The sequence below is a fragment of the Ovis aries genome, chromosome 7 (assembly GCF_016772045.2).
Source record: "Ovis aries strain OAR_USU_Benz2616 breed Rambouillet chromosome 7, ARS-UI_Ramb_v3.0, whole genome shotgun sequence".
NCBI lineage: Eukaryota > Metazoa > Chordata > Mammalia > Artiodactyla > Bovidae > Ovis > Ovis aries.
Genome location: NC_056060.1, coordinates 68,749,577 through 68,765,222, shown reverse-complemented (window position 1 = coordinate 68,765,222; position 15,646 = coordinate 68,749,577). Strand labels below are relative to the sequence as shown.

The following is a 15,646-nucleotide window of genomic DNA, read 5'->3' as shown; positions in this document are numbered from 1 at the left end:
GGTAAATTAAAAACAATGCATTTACAATGCTGGTCATTCACTCTTTCTAAAAAATCTTTTTTAAAAAATCTTAGTACCTGAGTGCTGGGTACTATCCAAGGACTTGGAAATTTCAAAATAAATACACTATACTATTACCTGTCTGTGAAGATAACTGTTTATAATAGCCCTGTGAGTCATTCAAAAGGCATAAGAATGTTCATTCTTTTTAACTAGGTAAATGTAGAAGCAAATATGTATACTAGGTGATTCTCATCCAAGGGTGTGTATCAGAATCATTAGAGAGCTTTCAAGGATTTCCAGGTCTATATTAGACCTGCTATTTCAGAATTTCTGACCGGTACAAGCATGCATATTTTTATAAAGTTCTCCATGTGATTCTGAAGCTCTTTGCCAGGCTAAGAACCATTGATATAAACAGAAAACTGCAATGCAATATAAGCCCTTTTAAAATGCCATGAAAAGAAATATCACAAAAGAAGGAAAAAAACAGTTTTAAGGAGAGGTCTCACAAAGCCAGACACCTGAACTAGAACATGCAGAGTTCTTCTTTTCCACATAGAAGAAAAGAATGATGAACAAACAAATCATTATTTAAGAACTAAAACTGTTACAATCTAAGGAGATGAACTACTGGAATAATCAGTGAATATCAGCTTAGAGATCCGAGTCATGAAAGGTCACGGGATGTGCGGTCGCTTATTACAGATACCTGAATATCAATTTGCTGTTGTTGCAGCTTTTCGAGATGCCGAATGTGTTGCTCCATAAACACATTCATTTGTTTTTCATGATCATGACAGTGTAGTGTCTCCTGTTTATTCTGCATGGTCGTCTGATGCTCAGTAACACGTTGTAACTGTTTATCAGTCTCTTGTAACTTATTGAGTAATTCTGTAACAGAATTAACCTTTGCTTCCAACTCACTCTGCACCTAAAACAAAAATATCCAGACATCAAAAACATGCTCAATTATTAGAAAGGTTATATAAAGTGAACTGGTATAGAGAAATTATCAAACCAGAACTTTTACCCTCTACACTTCTGATGTTTCTAAAGCCTTTATGTTTAGAATCACAGAAATAAGGCAGAATAGCTATCCTTAACTAGATCTTTTTTCTCTTAAAAACTACCAAATTTGCCACATAGAATTTTTATTTCGTCAGAAAACTAAGATCACAGCATCCAGTCCCATCACTTCATGGCAAATAGATGGGGAAACAGCGGAGACAGTGACAGATTTAATTTGGGGGGACTCCAAAATCACTGCAGATGGTGACTGCAGCCATGATATTAAAAGATGCTTGCTCCTTGGAAGAAAAGTTATGACCAACCTAGACAGCATATTAAAAAGCAGAGACATTACTTGGCCAACAAAGGTCCATCTAGTCAAAGCTATGGTTTTTCCAATAGTTATGTATGAATGTGAGAGCTGGACTATAAAGAAAGCTGGAAAAAAAAAAAAAAGAAAGAAAGCTGAGCGCTGAAGAATTGATGCTTTTGAACTGTGGTGTTGGACAAGACTCTTGAGAATCCCTTGGACTGCAAGGAGATCCAACCAGTTCATCCTAAAAGAAATCAGTCCTGAATATTCATTGGAAGAACTGATGCTAAAGCTGAAACTCCAATACTTTGGCCACCTGATGCAAAGAACTGACTCACTGGAAAAGACCCTGACACTGGGAAGGATTGAAGGCGGGAGGAAAAGGGGAAGACAGAGGATGAGATGGTTGGATGGCATCACCGACTCAATGGACATGAGTCTGAGTAAACTCTGGGAGTTGGTGATGGACAGGGAAACCTGGCATGCTGCAGTACATGGGGTTGCAGAGTCGGACACAACTGAGCAACTGAACTGAGTTTGGTCAGCAATCTTGGCTCTCCTACCTATTAGCTCTAAGACCTGATGCTGACTCTGACCTGTTTTTCAATCTTCTCAGTTACAAATGGAGGGCTTTGCATATATGATCTGTACGGTAAATTCTAGCTCTAAAATAAGGATGTCCAGTCATCCCAGCTACCCAAGACTGAGTGGCTCCCAAGATGAGATACTCCACTGCTAAAACAAAGGAATCCAGGATTTTCTAGCAGTAATACAGGGATGAGAGTTAAGTCTCATAACTTCTGAGAAATAATACATAACCACAGAGAACAACGAGAATGTCCCTAGTCAACGGCTGGACACAACAATTACAAAATCAGTGTCTGGTACATTTTACAAAGAAGTTATGACTATCTAGGAAGAAACAGGTATACTTTTATCAGTGGAGCTGCTGTTGCAATGGCGGCGGCAGTTGCTGCAGCCACAGTTGTAGCTGAATCAATTCCACTGGGTGAAATTCTATTCTCCTGGGTAACAGGGTCCTTTTCTGTGCCTGCATCTTCTAAAAGCTGTACCTTCACCTCCTTAAAAACAGGCATGCTTTGAGCTCTGGAAATAAAAAAGGGAAAAAAGTCTATTCAGTAAGCTATACTGAACCATTAGAAGAAATACCTATAAGCGGCAATCTGCTGCAGGTGAATTTCCTTGATTTTTTTAAAAAAGATAAATTCTTATTTTTTGCTATCAGCACATCATTCATTTGGTTAATGAAATCTATTAAGGCTCAGGTCACCACACACTAAGAAAATTAAAAGATAATTCCCAGAAGGCACTGATATTTCAGAAAATATGACCTACACATATGAAAAAGACATGGGCACAATTACAATGATTTATAGTCAAGAAGCACAAATCTGGGACTTCCCTGGTGGTCCAGGGGTTAAGATTCTACTCGCCAACGAAGGGGACACAGGTTCGATCCCTGGTCTGGAAGGATCCCACCTGTCATGGAATAACTAAGGCCATGCGCCACAACTGCTGACGCTCGCATGCATAGAGCCCATGCTCCTCCATAAGAGAAGCCAGCACAATGAGAAGTCCTAGCACCGCAACAGAGTAGCATCCACTCACCACAAACAGAGAACACCCACATACAGCAACAAAGACCCAGTGCAACCAAAAATAAATAAAAATACACTTTAAAAAGTTTTTGAAAAGAAGTACAGATTTAAAACATACAGCAAAGGCTCTAAGTATTCAGGTATCAAGTTTTACTCCCAAAGGAAGACAACCCAAGAGGGACTATTAAAACTGCTGAAAAGAATTTCTAAACTTCTAACTCATTTAGATTTAATAAATGTCACCTAATTTATTAAAACAGGCATAAAATACATTACTAAGCAGTCTGGATTAAAGATGAGTCCAGAAAATACATATTCACAATAAGGCATTTAACTAAACACTTATTAAAAAAAAAAAAAAAAGACTGGTCAATTTTGTATTGTCTTTGGCCTAAAAGAAATGAAAGAAACACTGACAAAATTGAAGAGTGCCTAAGGTAAGTCTAAGTAAAATCAGCAGGAATGTGCTTCATCTCCAGCTGCTGGATTTCCACCTTCTGATTTTTAAAGAAGGCACAGAGCTCTTAAACCTACTCCTCTTCGATGTTGCCTCATTTCTATTAAGAGCATCATTTGTCTCGCATTCTCAAAATTTTGAAGTTATCTTAAGATCTCTACCTTTCAATTAACTTCTCATACCCAACTGAGTCATCGGGTTTTCTCAATTATTTCATCACAATTGCAGGAATCATGTCATGGAATTATAGAGGCAGGGGAACCCAAAGCCCAGCTTTCCTAATTTTCTTCATTTTACAGATGAAGAAAGAAACTGAGGTCCACAGAGATAATGGGATTTACCTGATCACGTCATAGAACTAGTAAGTAGCCAAGTTAAGGCCAGTGCCCACAGATCTTCCCATGACATCAGGCTTTTTCTCTCGAAACAGCACTTCTCCCTTCATAATTCTGCTCTAGTACAAAACCATCATCTCTTGCCAACTACTTCATTCTTCTGGTTTCTATTTGCTTAAAAACTTTCCACACAGATTTCACCATTCAAAAGTCTAAAATCATTCCTTACAGACAACTGAATAGGCTAGTTTCCTATTTGGCATTCTGCTTACTCCATCCTCTGGTCCTGCTCTAGGTTCCAACATATACTGTACTTTCTGTGTCCTCTCCCCAGTTACCTGCTCTCACAGGCAACTCCAGGCTTTTTTTTCACTCTGTTCTCTCAATCTTCTTCACCCAACTTGCTCTAACCTTCTTCCCAAGATTCAACAATTGAACTGAAAAGTCTGACCTTTTCAATAAGCCTGTTCTTGGGGACTTCTCTGGTGGTCCAGTGGTTGGGACTCCGAGTTCCCAATGCAGGGAATGTGGGTTCAACCCTGGGAACTAAGATCCTGAATGCCAAATGGCACAGCCAAAAAAATAAATACGCCTGTTCTTAAAACACTTCCTCTTGATCTCTCCATTCATTAATTTCTTTTCATTTACTTTCGATGAGCTTCCCTGATAGGTCAGACGGTAAAGAATCTGCCCACAGTGCAGGAGATCCAGGTTTGATCCCTGGGTCAGGAAGATCACTGGAAAAGGGGATAGCTACCTACTCCAGTATTCTTGTCTGGAGAATTCCATGGACAGAGAAGCCGGATGAGATATAGTCCATGTGGTCACACAGTCAGAAATGACTGAGAGATGAACACAACACTTACTTCCAAGACCATACAATTGAGGCTTGACAGTCAGCCATCCTACGGTTTAAATGGCTTCTCTTGTGGCTCAACTGGTAAAGAATCTGCCTGCAGTGTGGGAGACCTGGGTTCAATGCCTGGGTTGGGAAGATCCCCTGAAGAAGGGAAAGGCTACCCACTCCAGTATTCTGGCTTGGAGAATTCCATTGACTGAGTAGTCCATGGGGTCGCAGAGTCATACACAACTGAGCAACTTTCACTTTCACAGAATAGACATTTTACAAAACTAACATGTTAACAAAATTAACAACGTACCGAATGTTTCCACTCACAGCTCTAATCATACATTCCTCCATCTATGTACCTATTCTCTCCCCAACTAAGCTCTAGGAAACCTGGAGTAGGGGGCTTTTATACCACATAAGCAGTAAGAAAGAGCACAGAGTTGGTGCTAAATATACATTTAGCTGACTGAGTGGTGTACTAAGAAAATATAATTCAGACAATCCCTATCCTTTAGATTTTCTGTTTGAATGTGATTTATCCTTTAAGATCTCTCATTCTGTATTAATACATTAAACTGACCAACAAGAAAAATAACATTATAAGGCCAAACATTAACTTCTTAAAAGTTTTAAAATTTTATTTTTTCCTATTATCAAATTAATTAATGCTCAATGCAGTAAATGAACACACTCAATATTCCAGCAAATTTGGAAAACTCAGCAGTGGCCACAGGACTGGAAAAGGTCAGTTTTCATTCCAATCGCAAAGAAAGTGAAGTCACTCAGTCGTGTCCGACTCTTTGCAACAAGCTCCTCTGTCCATGGGATTCTCCAGGCAAGAATACTGGAGTGGGTTGCCATTTCCTTCTCCAGGGGATCTTCCCAACGCAGGGATCGAACCTGGGTTTCCCGCATTGCAGGCAGACGCTTTAACCTCTGAGCCACCAGGAAAGCCCCAATCCCAAAGAAAGGCAATGCCAAAGAATGCTCAAACTACCACACAATTGCACGCATCTCACATGCTAGTAAAGTAATGCTCAAAATTCTCCAAGTCAGGCTTCAGCAATATGTGAACCATGAACTTCCAGATGTTCAAGCTGGTTTTAGAATAGGCAGAGGAACCAGAGATCACATTGCCAACATCCGCTGGATCATCAAAAAAGCAAGAAAATTTCAGAAAAACATCTATTTCTGCTTTATTGACTATGCCAAAGCCTTTGACTGTGTGGATCACAATAAACTGTGGAAAATTCTGAAAGAGATAGGAATACCAGACCACCTGACCTGCCTCTTGAGAAACCTATATGCAGGTCAGGAGGCAACAGTTAGAACTGGACATGGAACAACAGACTGGTTCCAAATAGGAAAAGGAGTCCGTCAAGGCTGTATATTGTCACCCTGCTTATTTAACTTATATGCAGAGTACATCATGAGAAACGCTGGGCTGGAAGAGGCACAAGCTGGAATCAAGATTGCCGGGAGAAATATCAGTAACCTCAGATATGCAGATGACACCATCCGTATGGCAGAAAGTGAAGAGGAACTAAAAAGCCTCTTGATGAAAGTGAGAGAGGAGAGTGAAAAAGTTGACTTACAGCTCAACATTCAGAAAATTAAGATCATGGCATCTGGTCCCATCACTTCATGGCAAATAGATGGGGAAACAGTGGATGACTTTATTTTTCTGGGCTCCAAAATCACTGCAGTTGGTGACTGCAGCCATGAAATTAAAAGACGCTTACTCCTTGGAAGGAGGGTTATGAGCAACCTAGATAGCATATTCAAAAGCAGAGACATTACTTGGCCAACAAAGGTCCGTCTAGTCAAGGCTATGGTTTTTCCAGTGTTCATGTATGGATGTGAGAGTTGGACTGTGAAGAAGGCTGAGCGCCAAAGAATTGATGCTTTTGAACTGTGGTGTTGGAGAAGACTCTTGAGAGTCCCTTGGACTGCAAGGAGATCCAACCAGTCCATTCTAAAGGAGATCAGTCCTGGGTCTTTATTGGAAGGACTCATGCTAAAGCTGAAACTCCAATACTTTGGCCACCTCATGCAAAGAGTTGACTCATTGGAAAAGACTCTGATGCTGGGAGGGGTTGGGGGCAGGAGGAGAAGGGGAAAACAGAGGATGAGATGGCTGGATGGCATCACCAACTCGATGGACATGAGTCTGGGTGAACTCCAGGAGTTGGTGATGGACAGGGAGGCCTGGCGAGCTGCAACTCATGGGGTCGCAAAGAGTCAGACATGACTGAGTGACTGAACTGAACGTAAGTGTAAAGAACTAGAAAAAATGCACATAATTCACCCACTCAGAAGAAACTATTCCTTTCCTTTTTGTCTTCTTCTAGAACTCTTTTTATTCCTTAATCCTCTGAATCTGGCATCTATCTCAATACTACACTGAAACCGCTCTTACGAAGGCCATTAATACCTTCTCTTGCTCAATTCAATGGACACTTCTCAGTCCTTATCTTTATGTCTGAGCAGCTATCAAACTTAGAACCTCACTTCCTCGGTTTTGTTAAGACCACACTCTTCACTTCTGGATAAACTTTCTGAGTGGCACTTAGAAATCACCTTGCTTTCTCTGTACATCTCTTAAAGATTCGGTTTTCTTACAGATCTATCCTAAGCCATCTCTTTTCACTCTCACACTCCCACCAGGCCAATCCAACCACTTTCAGAGCTCAGACTACTATCTATATACAGGTAACTTATATACATGGATTTCTACCTTAGAATCCTTTTGCCAGATTGACCTCTTTATGGCTTGGTGGGTAAAGAATCCACCTGCAATGTAGAAGAGACTGGAGATGTGGGTCTGATCCCTGGGTTGGGAAGGTCCCCTGGAGGAGGGTATGGCAACCCACTCCAGCATCCTTGCCTGGAGAATCCCATGAACAGAGGAGCCTGGCGGGCTACAGTCCATGGGGTCGCAAAGGGTCAGACACGACTGAGCACAGAGGTTCAGTTTGCTATCAGACATTTTTTACCTGGATATCTCATAGGTACCTCAAACCCTTGCCAATGTCTAGAATGAAATTTATTCACCAACACCTCCCCTTTTCAATGAATACTATTACTGACTATGCATTTATACAAGCCAAAAATCTGGGATCCATCCTTAGCTCCTTCCTCATGGTCACATCTAAGCATCAATTCCTGTCAATTCTATCTCCAAATTATCTTCCAAACCTGTGCACTCATTTTCAGGCCAGCACGATTCCCACCTTCACATCCCACCACTTACCAATGGGTTTAGAATCAATCTAACCCATCTCTTTCAAAGATCTTCGAAAAGTTCACAGTCAATTGGCTTCCTAGATTTCAGTCCAGCCCTCTTCTAATCCATTTTTTCCTGAGTGAGCCTTGTAAGAAATATATATCAAACTTTAAAACTTTTAAATGATTTGCCGTTTCTCTTTAAGTCCAAAGTTCTTTGGTGTCGTTCATAACTCTGCTTACCTTCCTGACACAGGAAATGTCATTCTACCCTTGTTCTAGATACTCCAGACAGACTCGTCATTCCTCAAAGGCTCATTCCAGTCAATTACCTTTTTTTTTTTTACAGCTTTACTGCATATTTTAACATCAGATAGGGCAGATTCTCCATCATTCCATTTTTGTTTCTCCAAAATTAGCTATTCTCCACGGTGTGTATTCTACATGTCTGTATTCTTAACAGTATGTGCATACATTCTCAACTGTGTACCCTTTCAAGTAAATTTTAGAATCACTTTGCCAAATTCAATCTGCCATTCTCAAAAGAAAAAAAAGAAAATCAAGTGATACTGACTACAGTAAAGTTTCTCTAGAGACACAATAAGACTATCTTTTAACCCAATATGAGAGTCATTTTTACAGTTCTGACTCATACCACTCTCTACGCTGCAATAACCTTCTCAAACGCCCTTCCTAGTTTTTCTTTTTCAATTCTGTTTGTTCATCCTGAAATGGGGAGAGACCTACTGTGAACAAGTAGGAGGGGTAGTAGTCACAGCTATTTCTCACTGTCCACTTGTTTATGAACAACTTCTCCCTCTCAGATCTGAGAGTTCTAACTTGAAGGCAAGTTGATACAGCCCCTATTGTGGTTGCAAGTAGTCACGGCTACCTGGGGTCAGTAGGATGGAAATGGTAATCACTCTTTCTCCAATGAAGTAGATGTAATCTGAAATTTTTAGTTTATGTACAGAATTTGGGAGACTGCCCCTCCATCATATCCTTACTTATGCCTTTTCGTATATATTTACAAACTCTAGGATACAATTTACCATCCAGGTTCAGTTCAGTTCAGTTCAATCACCTCCTAATCACCTATTACATACTGGGAACTGGAGGCTGATCAAATGTCAAAAGGAAAAACACCATTAAGCCAAACAACCAGCTGTGAAACTCTGGCTGGCTCAGATGACACTCCTTGTGGTTTGCTGTGCTATGCTTAGTCGCTCAATCATGTCCATGGACTGAAGTCTGCCACCCCTCTGCGACCGCATGGACTGAAGTCTACCAGGCTCTTCTGTCCATGGGGATTCTCCAGGCAAGAATACTGGAGTGGGCTGCCATGCCCTCTTACAGGGCCTTGCGGTTTAGAGGTAGTATTTACTTTGTTAGTGTTTCCCAGAGTATAATATGTATATTATGAATAACTATAGGTAAAAAAAGAATAAACTTTATTTTAGTAGTTGTAGAGCTCTAGTCCAGGAGTAGAATATATTTAGTGCAGGAACATAAATCTCATTCCACCCCCACTAGTGATTTTTAAAAATATCCCTGGTGATACATTCTTTCATGTTTAGCACAGTGCTGTTGTCAGGGTTGACTCTGTATTTCGTCGGCAGTAAAGATAAAGCTGGAAGGAAGTATTTAGATAGGGTAATAGCCAGTTTTCCTTCACTCCACTCAGATGCTAAGCTTGTCCCTTTCTCAAATCTTAAGCAGAGATTAAGAAAAAGTCTAAATGTCCTTTTCAGTAAGCAGTATTATGTATGTGGTCATATATGTGACCGCTGCTATGAATAGTATAGTTAAGTGACTAAGACAGTACTCTTTAGACAGACTACCTGGGTTTGAATTCCAACCCAGTGAATACTTGCTCAATGACTTCAGGAAAATCAATCCCTCTGTGTCTCAGTTTCCTCATCTATAAGATGGGGATTCTGTAAAATTGAGGTGGTAATGTAATCTATATTATTGGATTTTGAAAAAATTAAATGAGTTAATGCATACAAAGTGCTTTCAACAACAACCACAGCAACAATAATAACTGTTAACAGCCACTGAGTATTTTATACATGCCCAGCATCATGAAAAATGCTTTATACGTATTATCACACTTCTATATTTCACATATTGGAAAAAAACAACTTTCTTCCCTAGGTGCAAAGCATAAACAAAGCTGACTGTAAAGAAACACAAGAAATGCATCACCTCTTTTCTCTAAATGAAACTTACTTTTGTTTTAAAACTGCCCTTAGAGCATCTTTCTGTCCCACAGTGTACTGAGAAATAAAGATGTCATTTGCTGCAAAATAAAAGCACAAAAATATACTTTAGATTCCTAGAAATGTATCGTATCTTGATAAGCTACTAAAAGAAAAAAATTTTAATTAAAAAAATGTTTGGGAATTCAGCAATATGATTTCTCAATTTAAAAAGACAAGAAACAAATTAAGTGACTTGAGTCATAACTCAAGACTGTAAGAATAAAATTGTGTAGAAACACTTGGGGCCAAATTAGAGACATTTGTTCAAACTCTAATGAGAACACTGCTTAGCTGAAAACAAAACCAACTACTTTTAAAATGTCATTAAATACATTTTTTCAAAGCATATTTTTAATCTATTATCTTAGCAAAGACTATGCAGCATGTATAATCAGGTATCAAATACCAAACTATACAATAGGTTGGCAATAATACAATTACCTTTACCATCATAAATTATTTTCTGGACTTCAGAGATTTCATTAATAGCTTAACTTGGAAGGAAAAATGAATTAAAAATGAAAACAAGAAAAAACTGTAAGGTTGTTTAATAAATACCTAAAAAAAAAAAAATCAATGAATATCTAAAACTCTAAAATTCTATCCTTACCAAAGAAATTCTTACAAGTGTGCTAAGTTGCTTCAGTTGTGTCTGACTCTTTGTGACCCTATGGACTGTAGCCCACCAGGCTCCTCTGTCCATGGGATTCTCCAGGCAAGAATACCAGAGTGGGTTGCCATGCCCTTTTTCAGGGGATCTTCCCGACCCAGGGATCAAACCCATATATCTTATGTCTCCTGTACTAGCAGACAGGTTCTTTACCACCCGCACCACCTTGGAAGCCCAAATTCTTACATATTACAACATAAATGAACCATGAAGACATGCTAAGTGAAATAAATCAGTCACCAAAGGACAAAACTCTATATATGATTCCACACATATGGAGATATAACGGAATATATAGCAACAGGAAGCAGAATGGTGGGAAGGAGAACAGAGTTAGCATATAATGAGAACAGAGTTTTGGTTGGGGAAGATGAAAAGTTCTGGAGATGGGATGGTGGTGATAGCTGCACAACATGAATATACCTAATGCCACTTAAAAATGGTAAAAATGGTAAACTTTACATTATGGGTATTTTACCAAAAAATTAATAAATCTATCCTTTTACCTTTTTGTCTGTTGTTCTCTTCCATTTTATTCAAAGGCAACACTTGCACTGCAGCATCTTTAGAAAAATCCTTCAGGATATGAAAGGAAGAAATGAAAGGCATAAATCCACTTTATGATTCATTATTTATTAAGTACCATTTACTAGCTTATGTGACTATTGTGTCCTGGGAGGACACAACTATTTGTTTATACACTTAATTCCAGCACTACCATGCTTAGGTACCCTGAAGCTACTCAAAGATGTGTTGAATGAGTAATGAGCTGTCAGACAAGTGAATGCATCGGAAAATGAACAAGCAAGTGTGGTCCTGAAATTCAGATTCAAATCCCAATTTGCTACTTTCAGGAGAGCAACTCATGTAACATTTCAATGGAAACAGTTAAACGTAAAAATATGATTCACTGTGAGACAAATGTAGTTTATAAGGATGTCCAGTGCACGGCACTACACCAGAAATTAATTTCCACAGTATTCTTTGTCACTGAGCTATAATGTAGTCTCGGAAGACTTCTCTATAGACGTGACAACTACTGCCAAACAGATTTCTGCTCACATGTGTACCCCAGGACTTCACTTCTAAGATCCTATTCACTGCTAAGACACCATGACATTTTAAGTGCTTGGTTCATTTAACATTGCTTCACCTTCCTTAGGCACACATTTTTCCCTCTGCCAAATCATTAAATAGAAAATAAAAAATAGTAAAAGAAAATTGATACAAGCTATCTGCTGATAATAGGTGTTAAATTCCTAAAAATAGCCAATGAGACTAACAAGACATAGAATGCATCTGGGAAATCAAAGACTTCCCACAAAACAGTATGAAAAAGCACAGTACATAAATATGTATTCACAAGAGAATAAATACAGGTGGCAATATAAATGAAAAAAAGTTCCCCTTCACTAATAGTAAAAGAAATACAAAATCAAACAATGCGATGCCCTTTTCACCTATCAAAACAGCAAACTTTATGTTTGTTTAGTATTAATGCTTCATATAAATGAAGATGGAGGGAAATCCACTAATTCTACTCATGACCTTGCTAGAGAATACATATTGATACAGTTTTTCTAGAGGCAATTAAGAAATAATATAAAAAATGTGCATATTCTTTTAGGTAATAATTTTATACCTAGAAATTAATATAAGAAAGTGAGCTCAGATACAAACCAGAATGTTCATCACCTGGTTGTACATATTATAAAAATTTCAGTGGAAAAAACCTCAATGTCACAAAATAAGAATATGAACATATAAACTATGGTATATACATACACTGAAATTCTGTGAATTTATTAAAAGCTCCTAAGAAAAAAAATCAATGACATGCAACAATAACTTTAATATTACTTAGTTATAAAATAATCCCATTTCATAAAATATACATATACATAGAAAAAACTCAAAATGTTAACAGTACTTGCTTTTATATAATTGTGGAATTTCTTTTTTCCCTTCTTCTTTTTGAATTTTCTATAGTGATTTTAAGGTTTTGTTTTCTTTCTGCACATGTATAAGGATTTGCCCCTTATAGTAGGAAAAGGTAACTCTTCTTCCAGTGGTAGAAAGAAACAAGTATGAAGAGGAGCAAATCTAAATATGAGCATATTGGACTTCTTTCATTTTCCTCTTTAAAATAGCATGGTCAAGTCAATAGAGAATATAATCTTAGCCCTTATTTATGAAATAAAAACATAATGCAAAAAGGCTGTAGTTTGTGATCATGGTAAGATGATAAAGAACTAGGTTTGCTCTGCAGGTATATTTTATATTAGACAAATCTACACAAAACAAACTGTTAGCCTATATTAAATCGAATGGAATCCTGCCTGATGATCTTCCAAAGATCACCCTTTTATGTTCAATTATACAATAATAACATATCCATACATTTGAGAAATTATTTAAATAATAGAATTAAAATACCATTAATCTTTAAATAAAGCCTCCTCAAAAAAGAAATAAAACACATCAACCCAAAGGCTAGGCATTTATTCAGCGATCAAGTATAGCACATAATTATACCTTTTTATGATGAATTGTTGACAAAATTCATAAGTAAATAGCTGCAATACCTGTTTTAGTTTACTTGTTAAATTCACAATATATAGTTAATATTATGATAAGTGGTCAAAGTCTAATTGTGTGACCAAACATATTTATAAACAAATATTTTCAGCATTATAAATAAAAAATGACATTAAGATGAGAATTTCATGTTATTAGCTTTTAAATACCTCTCAAAAAAAAAAGCACACAAAAGGCTTCAGAATAGCTAGAATAAATTCACACTTCACTTTTTAAAAATTCTGTTGTTACAGCTCCTTTACCTTTACCTAGCAGTTTGTAAAAATGTGTCTTTGGTAAGCGAACTTTAATTAAAAACAAGGCCTATTGCTAATCTAAATTTTAAAAAGCCTTACTTGACAATACTTAAAATGTTAACATGAGCGTAATTAAGAATTATTTTGCTTACACTTTCTGACACAGTAGGATTTTCTACTGGAGGCTGCTGATAATTTCTGGCAGAAGTTAAGTCTGATGAACCTAACAAAATAAAAGAATCAATTTCAGTGAGTTTTAAATTAGAATGTTTCCTTTAGAAACTGTATAAGCATAATTCAAGAACTATAAACTCCATATTAATGCAAGACCTAAACTGGAAGCCAATCTTCATGCAAAAAGCTTAAAATGTACATATATATATACCGATGAAGGTTTTCACATCTGCTATTTTGGAAAGTAAGGGCTCAAAACTGACAATCCAATAAGACAAGTATACAAAGTTATACAACGAGTTACACTATTGAATTAGGACAAACTATCTGTGCAATCACTTGCCAGGAAGAAAACATGCAATGATATAAAAGCCTAATTAAACAGCAGGCCTAGGTTATGCTGAAACTGCCAAAAGCAGCACTATAAAAACTACTTTATTTATTCTTTCTCGCACTTATATTCATTAATCTGATTACCAGTGAAGTGGGTTATCTTTACTTCCAGGGAGCTTAGACAAGTGAATTGGATTACGGATGCCATCAAAAGGCAGAAATTGTGCTTTTCTACAATTCCAAACTGTACAGCATTATCCAAACAGAAGGTAAAAAGCCAGCCCCTACTGGTGAAAAGCACATCACACTAATTAAATGTGTCCATCACAGATATGAACAAGAATAGTGTGCCAAAAAAACACGCAAAGAAAAAAAAAATGAAACGTTTTATTCATTCCATCTATTGAATATGATTCGATGTAGACTGTTCCTGCCTGGCCATTTTCCCAGGAAAAGGGGTCACTCTTCTAACGACTGTACAAGCGAGAAATATCTTGTATTTAGGAATTTAAACATTAAAAATCCTCTAGGTTTTGAAACACACACACACACAACGAAATGAAAATAAAGACTAAAGATTTACAAAATCGAAAACTGGTTGAAACTATTTGGAATCACATACCACATAACGTTCCATTCAGGCTCTTCCCAGTTCTAACAGGAAGACGTTTATTTGCAGACAACGCTGGAGGAACGCGGGACAATTCATCTTTCAGCAAAGCCAAATTATCTCCCTGATTTGGAGAAACTATCTCACGAAGTCTCCTCGCTGGTACTTTAACCTTTTTTTTCTTTTCCAGGCAAAACTCTGAGCCTTTCATATTACTGGTAACAAACCTAGTCCCACAGTTCTGAACAGAATTTTCTTCTGGGTCCATATAACTTCAAAACAAAATTTTCACCTCTATGAGGATTTAGTGGGGCCGGGGGTAGGGGAGGAAAAATGAGGGAGGAGTATGATGAAGAAAACGTGAATTTCACGTGATTTTGAAACATGCAAGCATCAACTTTTACATAAAACAATGCCTAAACAGACTATCCGCAAAGCTAGAAATTTCAATTTGGTATTTGACCGAGGATTTATTTACCCATCAATCCCATATTTACCCATTAATTCCATTCAGTCTATTAATGCACCACGCCAATAAATCTCAAAGTGAGGAGGACAAGAGAACGGCCACATAAGTAATAATAACAATAACACAGAGCACTCCCCTAGAGTACTCCCGGAGAGAAGGCAGTACAAAGGAAACCAGATGCGGATGGGAGTTAAAATTTGAGAGGAAGTCAAGCAGGCAAAACGAAATGCTACTTTTTTTCCCCAAAATCACCTACATAAGAAGCTTAATAGCTTCCTTTAACCAACGAGTCTTACACACCCCTTCAGAAGCAATCATCAGACACCTAAATTCACCCTTCCGTGTCTCCCGAAAGCCCGGTATCTGCGGAATCACAGGTCTAATCTGACAACAAGTTCAGTTGCCCGCTGGTCAACACCTACTTCCCTTTAAACCCGCCCTTCAAACACAACACGCATGCGCGCCATGAAATCGTCCAACTC

At 37.9% G+C, this 15,646-nt stretch overlaps 1 protein-coding gene across 10 annotated transcripts in view; it reads right to left on the bottom strand.

Moving 5' to 3' along the window:
• The window catches only part of KIAA0586 (KIAA0586 ortholog), a 138,530-nt gene extending 122,936 nt beyond the window's left edge, over nucleotides 1–15,594 (bottom strand). For 4 of the 10 annotated variants that reach the window (XM_012181727.3, XM_012181729.3, XM_012181728.4 and 1 more), the window contains exons 1-7: nucleotides 15,465–15,594; nucleotides 14,708–14,989; nucleotides 13,731–13,801; nucleotides 11,251–11,320; nucleotides 10,043–10,112; nucleotides 2,257–2,431; nucleotides 713–934 (exon numbers count right to left, since the gene is read on the bottom strand). In XM_012181727.3, coding sequence (XP_012037117.2) covers nucleotides 713–934; nucleotides 2,257–2,431; nucleotides 10,043–10,112; nucleotides 11,251–11,320; nucleotides 13,731–13,801; nucleotides 14,708–14,963 — 864 coding nt within the window. In that variant the 5' untranslated portion in view covers nucleotides 14,964–14,989; nucleotides 15,465–15,594. Of the gene's footprint in view, nucleotides 1–712; nucleotides 935–2,256; nucleotides 2,432–7,838; nucleotides 7,957–10,042; nucleotides 10,113–11,250; nucleotides 11,321–13,730; nucleotides 13,802–14,707; nucleotides 14,990–15,464 lie in introns of those variants that run through there. The other 6 variants (XM_027971898.2, XM_060418105.1, XM_060418103.1 and 3 more) reach the window with 3 other exon arrangements.
• Between the last annotated feature and the right edge of the window lie 52 nt (nucleotides 15,595–15,646).